The sequence below is a fragment of the Heterostelium album genome (genome assembly GCF_000004825.1).
Source record: "Heterostelium album PN500 unplaced genomic scaffold PPL_scaffold8, whole genome shotgun sequence".
NCBI classification, from domain to species: Eukaryota; Evosea; class Eumycetozoa; order Acytosteliales; family Acytosteliaceae; genus Heterostelium; species Heterostelium album.
Window position 1 is genome coordinate 850,865 of NW_008805070.1, and position 23,829 is coordinate 874,693.

The window sequence follows — 23,829 nt, forward strand, 5'->3', positions numbered from 1 at the left end:
TTAAAAGTGAATAAATCAAATAGATCAAGATATTTTAAATGTTATTATCATTTACAATGTTGTTATATAAAAAGAAAATATTGATTTTATTATGGCACAACATCAAAATCCAATGTGTAATAATCCATCTCATCGAATCCTGTCAAGTCACCATACATGTCTATAATCTGTTCGTCAATTAAATCTAAAAAATCTTCGTTCTCCAATGTTAATTTTGAAAGACGGTGAGTTTTCAATGCCTTTGTAAAAGTATCAACTGATTGAATGATCTTATCGGCCATCGCTGATTTATTCCTAGATGCCTCTGAAAAGTAACCATACGATTGAGAATCATTGAAAGAGTAGATTGAAAGTCTGGTTATCGATCTATTGATTCTTAACATCCTTGACATCTCAAGGAAATGATCCAATGTGCAGTCTTTCAATCGAAGCTCTTTCAGTGTTTGATTGGTTCGTGACTCTGACTGGTAGAGTACCTTGCAATCAGAGAATAATGGACATGATAATGTGAGTGATTCTATTGATTGGTTGCTGGCAAGTGCCTTTCCAAATGATTTGCACTGAGCTGCTGCCAATGGGTTTTCTTGCACCAAGTACTTAATATCTTCATTACCAAATCTCAAGTTTGATCTTGCCTCCATACTGACGATGCTCAGTTTCTTAAGGGTGGTACTGATTGTCAACACTTTACAGAATGAATCCCATGCAGGACTGATTCGTGATGTTTGTTTCTTGTCGTACTCCTCATACTTGATATTAAGACTGGTAATCGAGTGATTTTGTTTGAGCATCTCTGTCAGACTATCAAGTGTAAAGGTGAGTTGAACTTCTGTAAGTTTGAGGTGAGTGATCGCTCGATTGTCAGTTGCCATCGTCTTGAAGAAAGAATCACCGAGTATACTAGATGAAATAGAGAGAAAAGTGAGTGTGTTGTTTTCGGCCAAGGCTTTACGCAAGAAACCCGACGCTGACAGAAGTGCCATTTGTGAAAGACTGTGTCCAGTTGCAACTTCATGTATTTGTCTACATTGATTCTTGAGAGTCAGTGATTTTAGAGTCTTGTTGGTCGCCAATGCTTCACAGAACACCTGGAAATGTCCAAGTTCGTTCTCATTGATTTGATTGAGTCTAAGTGTGTAAGGGTCATCTGGATCGATCCAGTCCTGACATCGACAGCCTTCCTCGTGGTGTGGTACCTTGTAGTTCTTACTTTGTTGCTTGAAGTCGAGCAGACTTAACGGTACGAACGCTTTGAAAGATTCGAGATGACTGTTGTTGTCGACTACCCACTTGAGTTCCGATGTATCGACTACGTCATCGACAATTTTCACGTTCTTGATCGTTTTGATCAACAACAACATCTTGTAACGATTCCTAAAGAGTGTTCTCGGTTCCAATTGTTCATTCTTGTAATTGAATATGATGTAATCGACTCTCCACTTTCTGATATGATTGTATATCGCGTTGATGTTGTCGTTCAAAGATTCCTGCAGGTTTGTCATTGGCAATGTCTTGTAATAGACAAACTCCAATCGTGAATGATCGTATTTCGACAGATCCTCTTCCATCGAATTGACATCGCAAGATTCAGTCTCCGAGATGTCAACCTCAACCTTTATATTCGGGAATCGATCCAACAGTTGCTTGACCAGTCTTGAACTGACCGTAGAGACAAAGACACGCTCGAGCACAGTGAATTTCGATACCCATTGGATGATACGAGCAATCTCAAGATTTCGACCAGCTCCAGGATGAACTTCACCTAAATAGCAATCCAAGTATAGCGTCTTTATATTGTTGTAACGATAGAGACTCTTTGGTTTCGAAAGGAATGTATATAGATTCTTTCCAATCTTTTGTTTGGCTACAAACATAAAATCCGCATAAATGAAACCTGTGGAAAGATGACTGACAATATAGTTGTACCAATCTTTACACACCATTGCAAACTTTAGCAACAATCGAGATTTAGGTCTACCAGGTTGTAAAAGATCGTTTTGATTATAGTAATCCATGCCCATATAGTATTTATTCACCAATATTTCTTTCTCCACTGCTTCTTTCCATGTTGGATAAGATAAGTAAGTATGGAATACATCGTTTATAATCCTATGTTGTAATAGTTTTTGTAATTCTTTCATCTTTATAACTAAAAAATCATCTTTCAAAAATTTATTAATGAATATGATCGACAAACATTAAAAAATTTTATTTTGGAGTTTTTTTTCATTTATTTGAAAGAAGTTCAAAATTTTAAATAAAATCATTAAAATAAAACATTTTTGTTTAATGATAGCAGATCTAAACAAAATTTAAAGTTTGCAAAAAATTAACAAAAAAATAAAATAAATTATAATCAACGCATTGTCAAACATTAGTTTCCACTAGAAATAAATAGTTTTTTTTTTTTAATACATTTATAAAATGTTAAATAAATGGTTTTCTTTTATTTAAAATTCAGTATAAGTTTAGTGTGAACACATTTCAATAATGTTTTTGATTTTGGAGTCTTTATCAAGAGATTTCATAAATTGTTCAGTGAAATGATCTCTAACCAATGTCAACTTGGCAAGTTGATGGATTTCCAATGATTTGGCAAATGATTTGTTTGTTTTTGACACCCTTTCTCCAAATTCTTGTTTCTTGTGTTCACATAACACTTCATCATAGAAATAGAGTAAAAATAGTCTTTCATCAACAAAACTGTGAATTTTCATTCTTGTTATTGATTTGTTCAACAATAACATCTCTGAGACTGCTTGTAAATGACTCAAATCACAATCTTTCAAATGAAGATGTTTGATCGATTGATTCCGATCGGAGCTTGATAATACCTGATAAAATAATTTGCAATCTGAAATCAAATTACACGAGATAGAGAGTGATTGAATCCATTTGTTGACTGAAATTGCTGAACAAAATCTTTGAGATTGTATGATTGTCATTGGTTTTTGACCTTTGAGTGTTATCTTCAGTAGTTTAAGGTGGTAGTCCTTATTTACCTTGAGTGAATTCGATATCATACCAACTATCTTCAAAGATGTAATTGTTTTGTTGGTTGAAATAGTTGAACAAAAGTCACTCCAATGCTGACCGAATTCATCGTTATCTCTATCTGCAAGACCATCATTATAGACTATTGATAATTTAACCAATGGTTTCTTTTGAATCATTTTGGTGATTGATCCTAAATGATCTGACAATGGACATCCTTTAATCGAGAGATGACTGATTGATCTATTTGATTGTGCGAGCACATCATAGAATGAATTCGAAATAACTTGGCCTGATATTGTTAATCTTGTGAGTGTGTTGTTGATAGACAATGCTGAACCGAATGATTGGGAGGCATGATTGATAGTTCCAGATTTTGAAGGTGGATGAGTTGAGAATATTTTGGCTTCACACATATTCTGAAGATTTAATACTCTGAGAGTCTTGTTGGTTGCCAATGAATCACAGAATTCATACCAATGTTCAATCTTGTTGTTTTTGGAGCATGTTCTATTCATCTCAATTGGATCAAGTGAATTCGATACCAAACAATCACACAATTGAAAAACTTCTTCTTCCTCTACGGTCTGTGGTTCCTTGTGATCATATAAACCAAATGGTAAGAACGATTTGAAAGTTTGAATATGAGTGTTGTCTTTGACCAAGAAAATCAATTCCGATGTATCGATTGCTCCATTGATAATGACAATATTCTCTAGTGACTGAATCTTGAATATTCCTTCAAATCTATTCTTCAAAAGGTTGCCTTCTTCATTGTCTTCATAATCAAATTGAAAACCATTGACTCTCCATTGTCTGATTACCTCAAAGAATGACATATTATCTTCACCTTCGAGCTGTCTGAGAACCCCAAACACAGAAGAGGCATCGAAATAGACATACTCCAGATTGTTAAATTCCGTTCTCAAGAGATCATTGTTCAAACCAAGATTCATATCATCTCCAATTTCAACATTAACTTCGACCTTTACTGTTGGATATTGTTTGATTATTTCAGCTACAAGTTTTAAAGATCCAGTGTTGAGAACCAGTCTAGAGAGTGATCTGAACTTGTTGACCCAATTGAAGAGCTCTGCCATTCGTTCTTGGAAATTGTCATCGGGAGTACCACATTCTCCAATAAAATCCAAGTAGAGTATAGTCACACTATCGAATCGATACATTGAGTACTCCTTTGACAGATCGACAAGTGTATCCTCCTCTGCTTCATCGAATATGATTGTCTGATAGAATCTATTGAATAACACTCCCGATATGTATTTATACCATTCTCTACTGACCAAAGCATAGTTCAATATAACGGATGGTGCCACTAAATCAAAGATTATTCGATTGAAATAATAAAAACCAAAGTTATTTTGATCTACTGTTTCACTTTCTGAGTATTCTCTCAATGTATGGTACTTTCTACCACCATTACCTTTAAACAATTGATTTATAATCTGATATTGTATTAATTTATTTATTGTCATTATTTATAAAAGATAGATAAATAGATAAATAAAAAAAGATAATAGATATGAAAAAATACTATTAAAAAATGGTTTTATGAAGAGAGTTTCAAAAAACATATATCAAAGTTTATGAGTGGACAACAAAAAAGATTAATTTAAATTGTTGAAATACAACAAAAACAATATTTAAAAATTAACATGTTTCAAAAAAAAAACATGAATTCGTGTATAAATAAGTCTTTCAAAAATAGAATAGTATTCATTTAAAGTGGAAGAAATTTTGAGTTGGGTGATCTTTGATTGGTTTTTGAGCTCTCTCAGATAAAGTATTAGTCTCTGATCCAGTATCAATCTCAGATCAAGTGACAGTCTCAATTTGAATGAATATTTATATGATTTGTTTCTTTTGATATCAAACAATCTGATTCTCAGCTTAGGAAATGATAGATTTGATATTCTTTATCTATTCAATAGGTTTATTTCAATCAGATTGATTTGTATTGAATAGTTCCGTCAAATAAATCATTGAAAATAAAATAAATATTGTATTATTTAATTTTTATTTAAATATTTTTGTTATAGAGTATTCGGTATTTGATTTGGATGATTACAAAAAAAAAGAAAGCAATTGTTCTTTTTTCAATTGAAAACTATTAATTACTATTATTATTATTATTATATTTGATGAGTTGTTATATTGTTATTTTCTAAATGGATTGTTGTAATTTAATTTCTAGATACAGTTCCATCTTGGTTGATTTTAGCTTTGATTCCAGTGTTGAGCCATTCCTTTGTGTTGCTATTGACGTGGTATCCCTTGGTGAAGAGTACTCCGTTGTCGACCTTTGATTCGACACCTGGCAAAAGCTGACCGGCACCCGATTGATTGAATACGACACCGGCGAGTTGACCTGGAGTGTTTTCAACGAGCTCGACACCGAATACGTTGTTGACCTTGAGTTTGTCTTGGACCGACTTCAAGGTGGCGGCAGAGACGTTGCTTCCGGCGACGACGACAGTCTTCAAAGTGGTGGTGTTGAATTTAGAGAGTTTGTCAAAGTTCAAGATGGCATCGAGTTGCTCACCAGTGACAAAGAGCACAGTTGATTTATTCTGTGTGATGGTATTGAGGGTTGTTTCCACTGAGAAAATGTGGGCTGGAACAATGACAGTCGAGGCATTCGACAAGCATCCCAAATAGAATGCATACGATGAACCACTGTGGAATGGAACTGCAAATGAAACTCTTTCATGTCTTTTCAATCCCAACAATTGAACCAATGAATCTCCAGTATTTAATAATGATCCATGAGTATATCCAATTAATTTACCATCCTAAAAATAATGATAATAATAACAATTAATTATTGATAATCAATTTAGAAATATTATTAGATAATCTTACGGTGGATGGAAGTAAAGTAGAGATTTGATTGGCTGAAGTTTTAGTCTTGTTGAGGAGATTAACTTGGAGTACAAATTCCTTATATAAATCGATACCTGGCTCTTGAGCATTACCAGTGGAGATGATGTATCTCAATGATGGATATCTGTTGTCTTTGAAATATTCGTCGTGTCCCACTAAAAATTAAACGATTCAATAAATAACAATATAGTTAATATTATATCTTGATTATTTTCATTCACCGATTTTTTTTTCTTATCGATATTTACTGCTGTCCAAAGTTGGGAAATATTCGATTGCTTCGTCGACGATCTCTCTACTCTTTTGATTTGCAAGAACGAATGCCTTTGTTGATGATGTAGCAAGAACTTCTCTGTAAATAAATCGATATTTAGTTTTAAAAATTGTTAGATACTGATCTATCTGTTTCTTTTGATGATTTGATTTTTTAAAACATACCCAATTTGTGGTAAAGTTGATGATGGAGCAACTGGGACAAAAGTTAAACCGGCAGTTGATGCAGCCATTTGAGTGATGATATGTTCGGATGATTGTGGTGCGTTGGTCAAAACAGCTTCTTGAGACTTGAGGTTGGATTCAACGAAACCACTGGCAAGACCACTGACCGATCCCCACATCTCTTGAAAATTGAACTTCAAACTGTTTGATTCATTTGGGAACAGCAATGCATCATAATATGGATATTTCTCTGATACATTCTTCAATCTATCTGCAATCGATTCTGTTGACAATTTGAATTGTTGTTTGCCTGCTGCTGTTGCATATGATCTAACCAACCTATTGTTTTTATAATAGTATTGAAAATAAAAACATATATTAATTATACAGATTCCTCTTCTTTCTCTTCTCTCTTTTTTTTTTTTATTGACTGTCTAGATTGAATATGATATGTTGTAAATCGATTTATCTGATATTAAATGATAGATCTGATCTTATATTCTACTTTTATACAAAATAAGTCTATCGTATTTAATCTGAATAGACTCTTATCTCTAGAGAATGTATGTAACTAAATTATGATGAAACCTACAATGATGATTGTCTAGCTAATTTCGAAGTGAACATTCTATTTAAATATTATAAATATTTCAAAAGAGAAAAAAAGAATGAAATCTAGATATAAAAGTAATGATATATAGTTGATTTATTTCGTCAAATTAAGTAGCTACTGAATATGATTGATCAATCAAACAGATAAATAAAACTACAATATAATGAAAAAAAGATGATCACCACACAGAGCCAAAAAAAAAAAACACAATCAATGAGATATTCGAATTTTTTGAAAATAAAAAAAAAAAACTAAACTGAACTACAAAAATAAATTTAAAGAGTGAGCAAGCAGTTTTGAAGACTGACTGTTAACTATCAAACTAATAATAGTTTACAACAAAAAAAAGAAAAGAAAAGATAATATTTGTTGATAAGTGAATATTAATAATAATAATAACAATAATGTCACATACACCAAAAAATAGTGGAGGAACAACTCCAACTCAATCGACAGCAGTACTTTCCACAGACTATACGAATACCAAGAGAAAAGCATCGCTTTCGAAACGATTCAGAATAAACAATGAACAAGACAGACAGACATTGAAAGAGAGAAACATTCAGGCACATCTTGAACAACTAGAGAATGACAATGAGATGCCACAAGATCAAGACGATGACGATGACTATCAAGACGATGACGACGATCTCATCTACAATACACCAAAGAACAAAAGAAAAATAAATCGTGAAAGAGAGAAAAAGAAATCGGAATCGAGGATACTACAATTTCAATCTGTATTAGAAAAAGCTGTATGTCAATCATGATTTAGTTAAAAAATAATAATAATAATAATCACATATAATTAATATTAATCTATTATTTATTTTTAGTATTTAGAAACATATCCATCACATATTCCAACATATTTAACATCACAGTCATCACCATCCATCTATCCAGCCAGAAGTTTTTGCTCAGTTTGTGGTGGAATAAGTTCATACTCTTGCAAACAGTGTACAGACAGATATTGTAGTCCTGCTTGTTTTAAATTACATAATGATAATCGTTGTAAAAAAGGATTGTATTAACAACAACAACAACAATAACAATATATAATAATATAATATAATAACTTAAAAATCGATTAATAAACTTGTAAATATAACTATAATATGATGTTTGTTTGTTTTTTTTTAATAGACTTTATTATCTAAAAAAAAAAGCTTATTATTCTTTTAATATTACAATAATAATGTTACTTATATTATTATTTATCTTTTATTTACTTTTATATTATATATAGTTGTTTGTTTGTTTGTTTGTTTGTTTGTTTGCTTGTTGTATTGTTATTTATATCTCTATTAATTAATAGCTTTAATATTTAAAGATTGAGCCAATACCTGTGTATGTTGATTTACTGTCGGTTGATGATGATAACGTTGATGATGATGATGATGGTGAAAGTGCAGATTCTATAATTTTTCCTTTTAATACATTGTTCTCGCCATAGAGCAAGTCTATTTGTTTGCGGAGTAGATCGATCTCGTCGGACTGAGCTCTGATGTTTTCCTCGAGTGAGTTGAATTTCGCGTTGAGTGTTTCCTCTTTCTTTTTGTCCTTGTCGGCGGATCTCTTGTTTTCAAACAACAACAGACCGACTGCAACGCTCAACAAGAAGAATTCACTGGCCATCTCACTTCCCAAATCAATCGCACTGTTAACATTGAGTTGCGCTGCTTTTCTCGTACTATCACCACTTAACTTTGATAAATATAAGTCTGAATAACCAACCAAACCGACCAACCAACCAATTAAACCAGTTTACCAATCAATAAATATCGAATCAATCAAATCAATCAATCAAAAACAAACAAAATGAATCAAACATAAATGATTAATCATTTGATATTATATTGTTGTTTTTACTACGATAATATAATTAGGTACGTACCTATTTTATAGAAACCTCTAGCAACCCAAACAACAGATGCGTGAAATCTTGGTGATTTACTAGCAACTATTTTGATTTGCTTTGAGAATGGCTTTGCTAAACTCTTGATGAACAAACTACCAACTTTGAGCAATGGAAGCACCATTTTTATTTATGTACTTAATGTATTTACACTATAGTTTAACGATATTATTAAAAGAAAAAAAAAGATATATTAAAAGGTCCTTTTATGTCTGTCTATCATTAAAAATAAAATAAAAATAAAAACTGATCAAAAAAAAAAAAAAAAAACCTCTTCCAAAAATTTAAAAGATCTTTGTCATCCATGAGCACCGCTTAAAAAGGTTGATGATGTAAAGATGATTGTGTTTATTCCAAATTTTTTCTGTTTATCTCTATTAATCAAAGTCTTATCAATTTAAAGTTTATTTTAAGATATATTTTAAATAGCTATAGATTTGGTTAGAAATTTATTACCATACAGATATATGCTAGTAATGTGGATTAATTAATTAAACCCATAATCAATATTTTTAAAAATGGCAAAATGAATGACACATTTTGTTTGCAAAGATATTTCATCAATTCAATTTGTTGAAAAGGAGAGAAATTCGGCAAACCCCTCGATAAAGGACGGTTACCATCCGAACTACGCAAGACAAGGGATTGTGTTCGGCATCCCAAAACACTACTTTTTATATTCTTAAAAAAACAAATAAAAAAACAAATAAATTTTAGTAAGTTACATTATTACTTGTCTATTATCTACACCAATAAAGAAAATAAATTAAATTGAAAACAAAAAAAAATGATGAATGAACAAAACTAGATTTTGTTATAAATTTCGTTGTAAATTTCGCATCTGAAAGCGAATGATTGAAGATATTTTTTGTGCACAAAAAAGGTAGAGGAAATTTATTATTGGATAAAAAAAAAAAGCAAAATTAAAATTTTAAATTTTTAAAAATAAAGTCAAAATAAATATTTTTTAGTCAGTGAAGTTGTGGGAATACCCATTCAGGCAAATGTGTAGACTTAGTTAAAGTTGAATTTTTAACGAATCAATTCATATTATATTCAATTTATAAATATTCATATCTTTTTAGTTCCTTTTTTTTTTTAATATCAAAAATAAAGATTGGTTAAGAAATGTTTTGGAGAATATCACAAGAGGCATTAACCAATCTTGGCAATCATAAATATTCAGGTATCGATGATTCCATTCTTGCAAAGCTTATATTAAGAAGATATTGGGATCTCTGCATCAAATTGGTTCCATTATGGATTGCTCCTAATCTTGTAACTATTCTCTGCATGCAGTTAAATGAATAAATGAATGGTGAACTTCATCATCATTTCATCGTCATCGTCATCGTCATCAACATTCCAGTTCTTTTTTTTTAACTGTTTGTTCATTATTATACTTTTTCCTTTTTTTCTTTTTTCTTTCTTTAGATCACATTAACAGGTACATTTGCAGTGATTGTATCATTTTTCATTGTTGGATGGTATTCTCCATATCTTGATGGTGTCATGCCAACTTGGGTTTATTTATTTTGTGCAGCATCACTGTTCTTCTACCAGACAATGGACAATCTAGATGGTAGACAAGCCAGACGTACTGGAACAAGTTCTCCATTGGGTCAGTTATTTGATCATGGTTGTGATTCCATTGTTTGTACTGTATGTTTTATCATATTTTATACGATATAATCATCACATTCAAGACACATACTCACTCACATACACATACACATATACATATACATTCATTTTGATTAGTTACAATCATTGACAGCAGCAAGTATCGCATGTTATGGTAATGGATTCCTCCCGGTATTCCAATTGTTTATGACAGCGTTATTGCCATTCTGGATGGCGACATGGGAGGAGTATCACACTGGAACTCTGCATCTCGGTAAGATCAACGGTCCTGACGAAGGTATCGTCATTATCTGCTTGATGTTCTTGAGTACCGGTTTGTTTGGAGCATCGATTTGGACCACTCCTCTTCGTCATTTGATCGGTGAGCAATCGAGCGTTGCACGTCTCCTCCCGAACGTTGTTCTCGAGTCGAAGCTCAATCTCCTCGTTGTTATAGCGTTGACCGTTCCAACACTGATCACAGTCGTAGTGAACATCAGAAACGTCAGTAGAGCACTCCGTCAAAAAGGCAAACCAGTTGCACCCGCTATGAAACACATCTTGGTGTGGATGATCATGACCGGTTGTGCATTCGCCTGGTACTACACCTCAACTTCCATCTACGGATCACAATCGATCTGGATGAAGAATCCAAGAACCGTTCAACTATCCATTGGTATTCTATTTGGAGAGTTAGTTGTAAGTATTATTATTACTATTGAAATATTATCAAGTTTTAAACTAATTATTGCTTTTCTATTTCTATTGCAATCACAGAGTCGTTTAATTCTATCACATATGTGTCATATTAAATACAGTGTATTCCAACTTCCATTGTATCCATTGATTATTTCAACTTTAATTTCCATTACCAATTTCTCTATGGGAGTGTAAGTAACCAAACATTTAACCAATCAAAATACCCATTTGTATATTAACATATATATATTATCTATCTTTATCATTTTAGTTCAATCATTGAAGAAACAACATTATTATATTCATTTTCAATTTGTAGTTTTATCATTTACAGTATATTCGTAAAGGAAACTATACAACAACTTTGCTCATTTTTAAAGATTAAATGTTTAAAGATACCATATGTTGTTTCTAAATCTAAATAAATTAAAATATAACATTAAATATTATATTTCTCTCTATATTTTATTTGGAGCAGATTTAAAATAATAATAAAAAAAAAAAAAAAAAAAAAGATTTGTTGGTATATGTTTAAAAGGGGAGTTTGGGAGTGGGAGGAGATTAATGAAATTATACAAAAATATAATATAATAGAATAATAGTATATATATATATCTAATAATAGTGATTCACTAATATAGCTAATATCTATCTATCACTATAACTTAACTTATTGAAGATTGAAAAAACAAAACAAAACTAACTAAAAAAAAATGAAAATGCTTAGAAATAATCACTAGGTCCGCAATCAGGATGATCATATTCTTCTTCCAATTCTTCAATTTTAGAACTATAGATAAAGAAAAGTGAAGTTTTAGTTTAAATGTTAAATATATATAATATAATTCAAACTAATAATACTTACACAGTGATTTGAATATTATCAGCCACTGATATTGCATGATCTGGATTGATGATCGTTCCAACTTTCTTGAGGAATTCAACGGCACCCTCGAAATCGTATTGTAAAAGTTGTCGTTCGTATATGGTGAGTATTGCAAGTACCAGACGATGTAGATAGTATCTGCCAGAAACAAAGAATACATCCCAGAATCTGACACTGATCTCCAGATTAAAGTTGTAGGTGAACAAAGTTGATATCCATTCACTTGCAAATAGCACAGGTGTTACACCGATCTCCTTGAGATGCGAAAACAGCTTGGGTAAAACTATTTCAATGAGTCTGTCAATCACATAGAGATACTTTTTCAACAATGACAAATCATTTGAATAAAGCGTTGAAAGTTTATAATTCTTTAATATTCCTGTAAATGTCCAAAACGATTCCTATAGTTGAGTCACATTTAAAATAAAGAATGTTAGAATATAATAAAAGATAATTGAATGAATGATTGATTTAAATACATACAATTTCATCCATTACAGACAAGAGAACAGCAGCTATAAAACTCATACCTTGAGTATAGCCAATCTCTGGATCCATAACAGAATAAGCTTTTAAAATATTGAAAAGAGCAATTTGACTAGATATATATTGATAAAGATATTAGTATTTGAATCAATTTGTACATTGAAATGTGAAAGTGTTACCCTTGTTCTTTTGAGAATTGTTCAACTTTTGGAAATGTTCTTGCAATGTCTTTGGAGATTTTGTATTCATATTCATCGGATTGTTTGGTTAGAAAGTAATGGTAGACACCAATGTTCTTCTTTTCTAGCTCGACTGCACCCGAGCACAGACGCCATATGAAACCACGCAATCTCGCAGGAATACCAAGTCTACAGAGTCTTGTGCAATCACGTTGCGCTGTATTCCAAACCATAACTTGTTCCATCCATTCCATTTCAAGTGGTGTTATCTTTTCAAGCTTAGGGAATGTATTAACATGTTCTTTCATTGCAGGTGGTCTATAAAAAATCACAATATACATATAAATATGTTCATTAATATATTATCATAATAAATTGTTTTCATTCGCTCATTCATTGAATCCTTACTTTAGTTTAGCAAAGATAGGCGATCTTTGGAATATTTGTACATTTGTTAAATAAGTAAGTTGTTGTGGTGGTTGTTCATTTTCACTACATGTACTACTACTACTGCTTTTGTTGTTATCATTTATATCATCATTGATTGGAGTTGCTGTCGTTGCTGTATTATTACTGTTGGTGGAATGTGGATCCACAGGTTCTGAAATGGTACATAGTTGTGCTAGATCCTCTTCTTTGAAGACGGAATCTTCTATTTTTATTTTGTTTACCATCTGTTGTTCAAGTGCTGTTGTTGTTCCAATACTACTGCTACTACTATTGCTACTACTACTGCTGCTGATATTACTATCGTGACTGTCATTAAGGTTGGAAGTGGTAGAAGATGTATTGGTGACATCCACATGATTACAAGACAGCGTTGAATCATCGACACAACGATCGTACTCACTGACATTGTTGACAGCAGCCACATTGTCAACCGCGTCACTAGTACGATTACTATTATTTATCTCTATCATTTATAAAAATAGTTATTTATAACAATGATAAATAAATTCTCACCTTCTTCTTCTTCTTATTCTATCTATCTTTTATTTATTAATATATATTTATATAATTATATTTTTATAACAAATTTATTTCAAATTCATCTAGTTTAAGAAATCGTAACAAACACAAAATTAAGTAAGAAAGAAAGATAGAAAGTAAGAATTCTGAATGTTATGTAATGAATTAATGAATTAATGAATGGAAAGAATAAACAACCAATAAAAATGGAATATTAAAGAGAGTTTTATTTTTATTTTTAGATAATAACAGATAAAATTAAATTAATAAGTTTAAGGTGTGTGAGTTTTTTGTGTATACTAAACATATAAAACATATAAAAATGAAATGAGAAATAGTTGTTTTTTTTTTGTTTTTTTTTTATTTTTAAAAAATGCTTTGCAAAGATATTATTGGGTTGGGAAAAAACACACAATTAACAATCCAATCGATGAAACTTTCAAAATCCTTTTTTTCACCCTTTCTTGTTTTAATTTTTTTCAGTATAATTATAATTTACCTTTTTATTAATTTTTTTTTATAAATATATTTGCATGATCATTGAAATAAACTTATAAGATTTTCCCTAATCTTAAAATATATAAATTCATGATCATAAAAACATTATGCTCAAATTTTTTATCTTGTTTTGATTTTTTTTTTTTTTTACTGGAATTTATTTTGGCGCCTTTTCAAAGTAAATTTATTAATGTTTTGATTTTCAGGTTGTTATTGTTTTTTTTTTAATTAATAATGAATTGAATATAATATATATTAATATTTGTATATAAATAATAACGAGATAAATTAATATATATTAAGAATAAAGAAATTATAGTATTTATAAGATTAGAAAAATAAAATAAAAAATAAAATATGGTTATTGTCAGTTTGGAAGTAAATAATTTCAAATCATATAAAGGTCATCATGTGATTGGAACGTTTAAACAGTTTTCATGTATTATCGGTCCTAATGGTTCAGGTAAATCGAATTTGATGGAAGCAATCATTTTCGTACTGGGTTATAAATCATCACAGATCAGAGGTACAAACTTGACTGATCTAATATTTAAACCAATGAAAGAGAAAGATACAACAACATCTGATGATAATAATAATAATGATGATTTAATGAGTATGTTTTCTAAGAGTATACATCTACAAATGTTTAACTAACTTTTACTAATGTTATTATTATTATTATTATTATTATTATTATTATTTTAGAAGATTCATTTGTAAAGATGAATTATCATCACAAACCAACTGATAAACATCATGTTTTTACGAGAAAGATTATCATTCAGAGACAAAAGACAGTGAATAAAGATGGCGAGGAATCAGAGAGAGAAGTTGCACAGTCACAGTATTTCATCGATGATACATTGCTAAAGTATGAGGAGTATGAACGGCAGTTGGCCGATTTGGATGTGCATGTCAACTGTAAGAATTTCTTTGTGTTCCAAGGTGACGTCGTCAATATTGTGATGCACAACGCCAAGCATATCACAACGCTGATCGAGCAGGTCTCGGGCTCGTCCGAGTTGAAGAGCGAGTACGACGAGAAACTGCAGGCAAAGAAGGTGGCAGAGGACGACGTGCTACTCACGTACAGCAAGAAGAAGTCGATCAGCAACGAGAAGCAGCAGATCAACGCGCAACTCGCAGAGGCAAGAGAGTTTAGAGAGTTTGTTTCGAAACAAGAGGGAATCCGTGTGAAGATGATATTGCTCTCGTTGCGATACCGTCTCGGAAAGATCCATCAGCTGTCGGAGAAGCTGCTGGGTATGGAGGTGCAGCTGACCGCGCTGGTGAAGGAATCGGAGGAGTTGGAAGGCGAGCTCAAGCAATCCAATAAGAAACAGGCGGAAACACACAAACAGCTGATGAAGTTTGAGGATGAGCTAGAGTCGGTCGGCAAGGACAAGGATCATGGACGACCTGGCGCGTTAAAGATCTCTGAGGAGATCAAGCAACTCAACGATAGGATATCGAAAATCACTCATTATATTGAGCGCGCAGAGAAGAATCATTCGGTGCAGTTGACGACTATCGACCAGTTGCGAACGGAGCTACTCGAGTTGGAGCGACAAGAGTCGGTGCTTGACAACGAGGAGATTGCCAAGAAGATCGATCTCACTCGTGAGCAGATGGAGCAATACAGTGCAATAAAGTTACAGGCTGGAAGAGACACTGCCGACCTGAAGAAACAAGTGGATTCACTGACGCGTCAACAGAATATCGAGAATGCTTCACTCATGACAATGGAAGCAAAGAAAGAGGATTTGGAAAAGATGAAAAGTCAGCTGCTCGAGACCAGCGAGAAGATGAAGGAGCGTTTGGAGATGTCCACTCAGGTGGCGAATGATACTGCAGCGCGACTCGATGCACTCAAAGAGGAACTAAAGAATGTGACAGGCAACAACAAGACATTGCTGAACCGACAGAGTCAATTGTCCTCGGAGTTGGATCGTATTCAATTCATTGTATCGGAGGACAAGACAGAGAAGAACGAGAAGGACAAAGACAAGAGAATGAACTTGATTATTGCATCGTTGAAAAACCTGATGCCCGACGTAAGAGGTCGTCTCTCCGACTTGGTGGAGCACACTCAGAAGAAGTATGCAACTGCCGCCGCTGTTGCCATGGGTAAGTTGAACGATGCCATCGTCGTCGACACTCAAAAGACTGCATACACCTGCGTTGAATACATGAAAGAGCAGCTCTATGGAACAGCTACATTCCTGCCACTCGATCGGCTCAACCCGAAAGCACTCGATCCCAAACTCCGTCAGATAGGTGGTACTTCAAAGCTGCTGATCGACTGTCTAAAGTTTGACAAGGTGATAGAGCCAGCCGTAAGATATGTCGTGGGAAACACGTTGGTTTGCGACAGTTTGAACGAAGCGAAACAACTCGCTTTTGGAAACCAGTATCAGCGTCACAAAGTCGTCACTATTCAGGGCATAAAGATCACCAAGACCGGTTTGATGAGTGGTGGTCTGATGGGAGTGAAGTCAAAGACCAAGTTGGACGAGAGCAAGATCGAGGAGCTGAAGAAACAACGTGATTCCATTCAACAGGAACTGGCAGAGATCGCATCGAAACTCGTTAGTATCAACGATATTCAGGTGATGAACAATCAGGTCAATGAAATGACACTGTCTGTCAACACCAATCGCATTACAATGGCGCCACTACAGGAGCGTATCAACCGTAACACCAAGGAGCTGGACACTCTCAACAAGGAACTCGCCAAGCTCGCGCCAGAAACTGACAAACTGAAGCAATCGATTGGCTCGCGTAAAGAACAAATCAATGAACTTACATTCGATATCAACGCAGTCGAAGAGGAGTTGTTCAAGGATCTGAGCAATGAACTCGGTGTCAAGAACATCAAGGAGTTTGAAGAGGAACGTCTCTCAAAGATACAACAGGCATCGACAGAGAAGATGGCACTTTCACAAGCGATCTCTAGAATCAAGAATCAACTTGAATACGAAAGCTCCAGAAATCTCGAATCGGAAATCCAATCACTACGTGCAGACCTCGAAGCAAACCAAGCGACTCTTGACAGACAAATTGAACTTCAAGAAGATTGTCAAAGAGAAGTTTCAGAGTTTGAATCAAAATCCAAAGATTTAAATACAAAAGTTAAAAGTAAGTTTTAAACAAAAAAAAAAAACTTTACTAAATAATTTATATTAATCTCTTATTGTTTATTATAATAGGTTTGAAATCTACATTGGTAGATATGAATACAGCTATCAAAGATATTAAAAAGAAGATTTCAGATAATAATTTCAAGAGAGGACAAATTGAAAATCAAACAATGGTTGGAGTATGTATTTTAAATTCATAACATAAAAATTGATAGATTGCTGATTTATATTAATATATTTATTATTTCATTTTAGTTGAATGAAATTAGACAATTAAAGAAAGAATATCATTCACATTTATTGGAAGCAAAAACAGAGAATATTAGAATTCCTATGACAAAACTAGAGGATGAAGATACGGAAATGAAAGATGTTGGCGAAGGAGAAGAAGGAGAAGGACAAGACAAGGAAAAAGAGAAAGAAGGTGGAAAGAAGAAAGTTGAAAAAAAGAAGAAGCAGGAAAAGTCTTTTGCAAAGAAATCTAGAAAGAGAAAATCAACTGCCAGTGAAAGTGATGAGCTGAAAAAGGAGAGACCGAACAAGAGGAGGAAACAGATAACGATTTATCGCGTGTCTATCACGATTCCGATGATGAGGATTTCGACTCGGACAATGAAGACGACCTCGAGGATGAAGCGGACAACAACTTTGGTTCACTAGTGGAGTTGCCACCCGATGTAATGGATCCAGAGGAAGATGAATTCTACGAGAAACACATTGGCATTCCAATCGATTTCGCATTGGTCGAGGACATCGTCATAAAATCAGAGGAGCGTTTGAATTACCAGTTGAAGGAATTCTCTCACGATCTTCACAAGATAAAGACATCGATGGAAACCTACAATCCAAATCTGAAGGCATACGAACACTCACGTGTCGTTTCCAAACAACTGAAAGACACCATCCAAGATTTGGAATCAAAGCGTGAGGTCGCCAAGCAAGCAGACCAAGCATTTGCCAAAGTCAGAAAGGATAGAACTCTGTTGTTCAACCGTGCTTTCGATTCGATATCAAAGAAGATCAATCAGATCTATGCAGAGCTGACACGTGACTTGTATCCACCATACTTGAAGGGAAGTGCTCAGTTGGCTGTAGAGGACACTGCCTATCCTTTCAACGCCGGTGTCAAATACACTGCCATTCCACCGAACAAACGTTATCAAGAGATGGATCAGCTGTCCGGTGGTGAGAAGTCGATCGCTGCTCTTGCACTGCTGTTTGCACTGCACCAGTATCGTCCAACGCCGTTCTTTGTGCTGGACGAAGTCGATGCCGCCTTTGACAATATCAACGTACTAAAGTTGGTGCGTTACGTACGAAGCAAATCGACCGAGCAAAAGAAGACTCAATTCGTTGTTATCTCACTCAAAGAGATATTCTATCAGAATAGCGATGGTCTGGTCGGTGTCTGTCGTGAGCCCGACTCCACTTCGAACACACTGACCTGCAGTTTAGAACACCTTCCCATCAAAGACGTCGAACTGCTGCCAATCAAAGAACAAAGTAAAGTCGACGAACGTGTATTATCTATCAGAAAACAAAAGAGACAGTCACTACTACCGGAATTCATTTTTACATCGGCAACAGAAACCAGTGCAACAGAATCTAGTGATCATCCTGAAACAGATTTTTAACAACTCAATAATCAAAATCATTTATTCATTCTTTGATAATTATAATTAATCATTATTATTTTTAAACAATTATAATTTCACAATAATTTATATGATTTAATAAAAATTCAAATACCCAATCAAATCTTAATACTACTAGTAATGGTAGTCTCACTCACTTACTCATTCTCTCTTTACTTTTTTGTAATTTGTTTTTTTAAATAGTGTGTTTGTTATTAAATCATTAAAATTCATTTTTTTGTTTTTGTTATTGATTGAATACGCTCACAATAAAAATATAAACTTTCATAGAGTATAGAATGTGTACAATACAATGGCGCCAAATGTATTAGAACAGTGGTAAATGAATGTTCAATCTTTGATGTAAAAAAGGTAACAGCCAAAAAATAAACATATAATAAAACATGTGATTCTATAGCACATTTAACACACACATCTCACATACTCACATAAACACACAATAACAATATAATCAAACTTGTATGTTGTTTTTGTTTGTGTTTGTTTGTTGTTTTCTACAGTAAAGTGACTGTGGTTTAAAGTTTTGATTTAACATGTGTTGAAACACATTTCATATAATCATTGTAATTACAGTGATGCTAATATTAAGTTAGTATAATGATGTTCAATTAATTTTTACGATAAATGGAATGGAGAGAGCAATTTATTAATAATACTCTTTGATATACACATCTATACATATATACATACATATACTCATTGAATATCAGATTTAATAATATATATTTTTTTTTTGGAAATGTTATGAAATCATCAATTTTGAATGTTACCAATGTAACATATTTATATACTTACTACATAGTGTTTGGGGATGGTGGTGGTGGTTCAATGGTGCGCATTGATCATGATTAGTTCACTTCATTCATTCTATTGTAATCACAATAGTTCCTCAATATTGATTTGAATGAAATAATTATGATATGAATTATTGTTGGGTTTCATGGTTCACTTTGTGTGTTGCCACAGTAAAAATATAATTATATCAATCACTCATGTGCATTATTATTCCAATACATATCAGTGCAATAATATCAAATCAATTTGGTTTAAATAATATTGTTTAAATTAAATTGAATTTATTTATTTAATGTTGCTTTGTTTTGGATCAATCAATATTCAAAACAACAATTTATTGTTATTATTTTTAATTCTCAACTTTCTTTGCTCTCTTTCTATCTCTCTCTAGTTACTTAATCTCTCTTTTTATCTAACTATCAATAGAGAGTATTCTTTTAATTTAATTATTTATCTTTATATATATATACTCGAATTAAAACAAAAATAATAAAATAAATATTGGAGCGACCTTTAACCTCTATCCATTTCCAAACAATTATTATATATTGACTCAAGATATAATTAATTGAGAACAACAACCACAACCCCTTTCCATTAGAACTAGAATGAAACCATATTTAGTTTTAATATTGCTAGCAGTCACAGTTTTGACTACATCTGCTCAAAGTACATATGATATTCTTCAATATTATTTAAATTTAAACTGGATCGATCATCTTACTTACCAATCTTCCTCATTTTTTTTTTTTTAAAACAATAATTTATAGCTTGTGAGAAAATAACAGATGAAACAGAATGTCATTCAAGTGTAGATTGTGTTGTCTTACAGTATGTCACTTGCTGTGGAAAACAACACTTCTATTGTGCCACTAATAAAGATTGTAAATCAGAGTTGAGCTGTATGAAATTGCCAAATGGTGAGATTGCCGAGTCATGGAGCTCATGTATGTTTAAAGATGGAGTCCGTATTCCAACTCCAAATGCCACCTGTGACAGCTTGAAGTGCGAGTCCAAAGGTATGAGCTGTGAGATGATCGATCCACCATGTATGGGTACTTCATGTTGTCCAAGACAACCAGAGTGTAGAGGTCAATCGGGAGATTCTACCGGTGCACAAACTTCATCGTCGTCAACATCCGGTACATCAACTTCTGGAGCTTCATCATCATCATCATCCGGTGCATCAACCTCAGGAGCTTCAACTTCTGGACAAACCGGTACTTCTGGTTCCAGCACTTCATCATCATCATCATCATCCTCATCCTCATCCGGTTCTTCACAGTCCTGTATCAATTACAACTGTCCAAACAACCATAAATGTGTTTTAAATAATGGAGTACCACTTTGCGTACCAAGTTCAACCTCTGGTTCTAGTTCATCGTCTGGCTCATCCTCTGGTCAATCATCTGGAGGTTCTGAAGTCTGCCGTAACAACTACTGTCCACCACACACCTATTGTGTCGAAGAGAATGGTCAACCAAAATGCTTGCCAGTTCCATCCAACTCTGGTGAATCATCCGGAGGTTCTGCAGTCTGCCGTAACAACAACTGTCCACCACACACCTATTGCGTTGAAGAGAATGGTCAACCAAAATGTTTACCAGTTCCACCAAACAACTCTGGTTCATCCGGTCAATCCTCTTCCTCTGGTGGAGGTTTAGCCTGTACCAACTATCAATGTCCACCAAATTTCTACTGCGCCGTACAAAACGGTGTCCCATACTGTGTTAGAAGCTCTACTTCCGGTCAAACCTCGTCATCAGGTTCCTCTTCCTCCTCTGGTCAAACTTCATCGTCAGGTTCCTCGTCATCTGGTGGTAATATGTGTGCCAACTACAGATGTAACGATGGATTTATTTGTGTTGTCCAAAACGGTGTCCCAACTTGTGTCCATGCCTCTTCTTCCGGTCAAACTTCATCGTCAGGTTCATCATCTGGTGGTAATTTGTGTTCCAACTACAAATGTGATTATGGATTCTTCTGTATTGTCCAAAACGGTAGTCCAACCTGTGTCCGTGGATCAAGTTCCGGTCAGACCTCTGGTTTAGACCAATGCCACAATTTCCAATGTCCATGGGGATCTTTTTGTGTCATCCAAAACGGACAACCAGTATGTATCCGTTCTCAAACCAGCGGTGCAGATCCATGTTCTAACTACCAATGCCCATGGGGAACCTTCTGTGTTCTCCAAAACGGACAACCAGTCTGTATCAAACGTCAACCACCACCCCCACCCGATTGTGATTGTGAAGCAATCCACGAAAAAGATCAATGTCATACCAGATACCCACAATGCCGTTGGCTTACATTCCAAGGTTGCTGTGGACAAACCAAGAGTGTTTGTGTAGACTCTCGTGGAACCAGTTGCAGTATGGACTTGAGCTGTGCAACCGACAAGTATGGCGACATCTATGAGATCTGGTCACAATGCAAACCACACCACGGATGGACTCCATACATTCCAAGAAACATGACTTGTGAATCCTTGAGATGTGCTGAACGTGGTCTTGGTTGTGTTTATGGAAAGAACACTCAATGTGTTGGTACTTCATGTTGCCCAATGACTGCCTATTGTGTTGCTCCACCATCGTCTGGACACTCGATTGCCACCACCACCTTTACCTCTGCCTCACCATCTACAACTACTGCCTCCACCACCGCCTCAACAACCGCCACCATTTGTGAAACTATCACCATTACAGTTGGAAGCTCTGGAGGACCTACCACTCGTCCACCAACAACAGGTCCACCAACAACAGGTCCACCAACAACAGGTCCACCAACAACAGGTCCACCAACAACAGGTCCACCAACAACTGGTCCACCAACAACTGGTCCACCAACAACTGGCCCACCAACAACTGGTCCACCAACAACAGGTCCACCAACAACTGGCCCACCAACAACAGGTCCACCAACAACAGGTCCACCAACAACTGGCCCACCAACAACAGGTCCACCAACAACAGGTCCACCAACAACTGGCCCACCAACAACAGGTCCACCAACAACTGGTCCACCAACAACTGGCCCACCAACAACTGGTCCACCAACAACTGGCCCACCAACAACTGGTCCACCAACAACTGGTCCACCAACAACTGGTCCACCAACAACTGGTCCACCAACAACTGGTCCACCAACAACTGGTCCACCAACAACTGGCCCACCAACAACTGGCCCACCAACAACTGGCCCACCAACAACTGGCCCACCAACAACTGGTCCACCAACAACTGGTCCACCAACAACAGGTCCACCAACATCAGGTCCACCAACATCAGGTGGTCCACCAACAACTACAGCTCCACCAACAACTACTGCTCCACCAACAACAACTGCTCCACCAACAACTACAGCTCCACCAACAACTACCGCTCCACCAACAACTACTGCCCCTGCAACCACTACCGCAATTAGCGGTATCGCCACTGGTGTAACTGGTCTAACTACCATTGCCGGTGTCACTCAAACTACCACTGCTCCACCAACAACAACTGCTCCACCAACAACAACTGCTCCACCAACAACAACTGCTCCACCAACAACAACTGCTCCACCAACAACTGGTCCACCAACAACAGGCCCACCAACAACTGGTCCACCAACAACTGGTCCACCAACATCAGGTCCACCAACATCAGGTCCACCAACATCTGGTCCACCAACAACAGGTCCACCAACAACTGGTCCACCAACAACAGGTCCACCAACATCAGGTCCACCAACATCAGGTCCACCAACATCAGGTCCACCAACATCAGGTCCACCAACAACAACTGCTCCACCAACAACAACTGCTCCACCAACAACAACTGCTCCACCAACAACTACCGCTCCACCAACAACTACTGCCCCTGCAACCACTACCGCAATTGGCGGTATCGCCACTGGTGTAACTGGTCTAACTACCGTTGCTGGTGCAACCACTCCATAAAAATAAACATTTAAATTTAACATTAATTAAATTTTATTTCGTATTAATATAATTGCAGTTCTTTTTTGATTGACTGCTTTCTCCAAAGAGGA

At 34.8% G+C, this 23,829-nt stretch overlaps 9 protein-coding genes across 9 annotated transcripts; 4 read left to right on the top strand and 5 right to left on the bottom strand.

Moving 5' to 3' along the window:
* Positions 1–89: 89 nt before the first annotated feature.
* PPL_07965 (uncharacterized protein) lies at positions 90–2,141 on the bottom strand (the record flags this gene model as incomplete). Its single annotated transcript, XM_020578798.1, has 1 exon — positions 90–2,141. One exon carries the CDS (start codon positions 2,139–2,141, stop codon positions 90–92), a length of 2,052 nt encoding a protein of 683 aa, XP_020431262.1.
* A 327-nt stretch (positions 2,142–2,468) lies between these two features.
* On the bottom strand, positions 2,469–4,487 carry PPL_07966 (uncharacterized protein; the record flags this gene model as incomplete). Its single annotated transcript, XM_020578799.1, has 2 exons — positions 2,469–2,969; positions 3,003–4,487. The coding sequence occupies 2 exons, from the start codon at positions 4,485–4,487 to the stop codon at positions 2,469–2,471; spliced, it is 1,986 nt and encodes a 661-aa protein (XP_020431263.1).
* Positions 4,488–5,195: 708 nt separating this feature from the next.
* Positions 5,196–6,960, bottom strand: PPL_07967 (putative acyl-CoA synthetase; the record flags this gene model as incomplete). The annotated part of the gene is made up of 5 exons (XM_020578800.1): positions 5,196–5,804; positions 5,875–6,050; positions 6,144–6,247; positions 6,334–6,672; positions 6,926–6,960. 5 exons carry the CDS (start codon positions 6,958–6,960, stop codon positions 5,196–5,198), a joined length of 1,263 nt encoding a protein of 420 aa, XP_020431264.1.
* Positions 6,961–7,350: 390 nt separating this feature from the next.
* Positions 7,351–7,980, top strand: PPL_07968 (zinc finger HIT domain-containing protein; the record flags this gene model as incomplete). The annotated part of the gene is made up of 2 exons (XM_020578801.1): positions 7,351–7,701; positions 7,783–7,980. The coding sequence occupies 2 exons, from the start codon at positions 7,351–7,353 to the stop codon at positions 7,978–7,980; spliced, it is 549 nt and encodes a 182-aa protein (XP_020431265.1).
* A 105-nt stretch (positions 7,981–8,085) lies between these two features.
* Positions 8,086–8,988, bottom strand: opa3 (OPA3 family protein; the record flags this gene model as incomplete). The annotated part of the gene is made up of 3 exons (XM_020578802.1): positions 8,086–8,102; positions 8,311–8,653; positions 8,875–8,988. 3 exons carry the CDS (start codon positions 8,986–8,988, stop codon positions 8,086–8,088), a joined length of 474 nt encoding a protein of 157 aa, XP_020431266.1.
* Positions 8,989–9,992: 1,004 nt separating this feature from the next.
* captC (CDP-alcohol phosphatidyltransferase) lies at positions 9,993–11,611 on the top strand (the record flags this gene model as incomplete). The annotated part of the gene is made up of 5 exons (XM_020578803.1): positions 9,993–10,142; positions 10,299–10,526; positions 10,626–11,186; positions 11,265–11,377; positions 11,458–11,611. The coding sequence occupies 5 exons, from the start codon at positions 9,993–9,995 to the stop codon at positions 11,609–11,611; spliced, it is 1,206 nt and encodes a 401-aa protein (XP_020431267.1).
* Positions 11,612–11,909: 298 nt separating this feature from the next.
* Positions 11,910–13,657, bottom strand: PPL_07971 (TBC domain-containing protein; the record flags this gene model as incomplete). Its single annotated transcript, XM_020578804.1, has 5 exons — positions 11,910–11,976; positions 12,052–12,344; positions 12,556–12,670; positions 12,738–13,055; positions 13,146–13,657. The coding sequence occupies 5 exons, from the start codon at positions 13,655–13,657 to the stop codon at positions 11,910–11,912; spliced, it is 1,305 nt and encodes a 434-aa protein (XP_020431268.1).
* Positions 13,658–14,561: 904 nt separating this feature from the next.
* smc1 (structural maintenance of chromosome protein) lies at positions 14,562–18,981 on the top strand (the record flags this gene model as incomplete). Its single annotated transcript, XM_020578805.1, has 7 exons — positions 14,562–14,820; positions 14,913–15,087; positions 15,390–15,470; positions 15,673–17,345; positions 17,417–17,526; positions 17,603–17,852; positions 17,876–18,981. 7 exons carry the CDS (start codon positions 14,562–14,564, stop codon positions 18,979–18,981), a joined length of 3,654 nt encoding a protein of 1,217 aa, XP_020431269.1.
* A 1,424-nt stretch (positions 18,982–20,405) lies between these two features.
* pspD (spore coat protein SP87) lies at positions 20,406–23,737 on the top strand (the record flags this gene model as incomplete). Its single annotated transcript, XM_020578806.1, has 2 exons — positions 20,406–20,466; positions 20,568–23,737. 2 exons carry the CDS (start codon positions 20,406–20,408, stop codon positions 23,735–23,737), a joined length of 3,231 nt encoding a protein of 1,076 aa, XP_020431270.1.
* Positions 23,738–23,829: the final 92 nt, after the last annotated feature.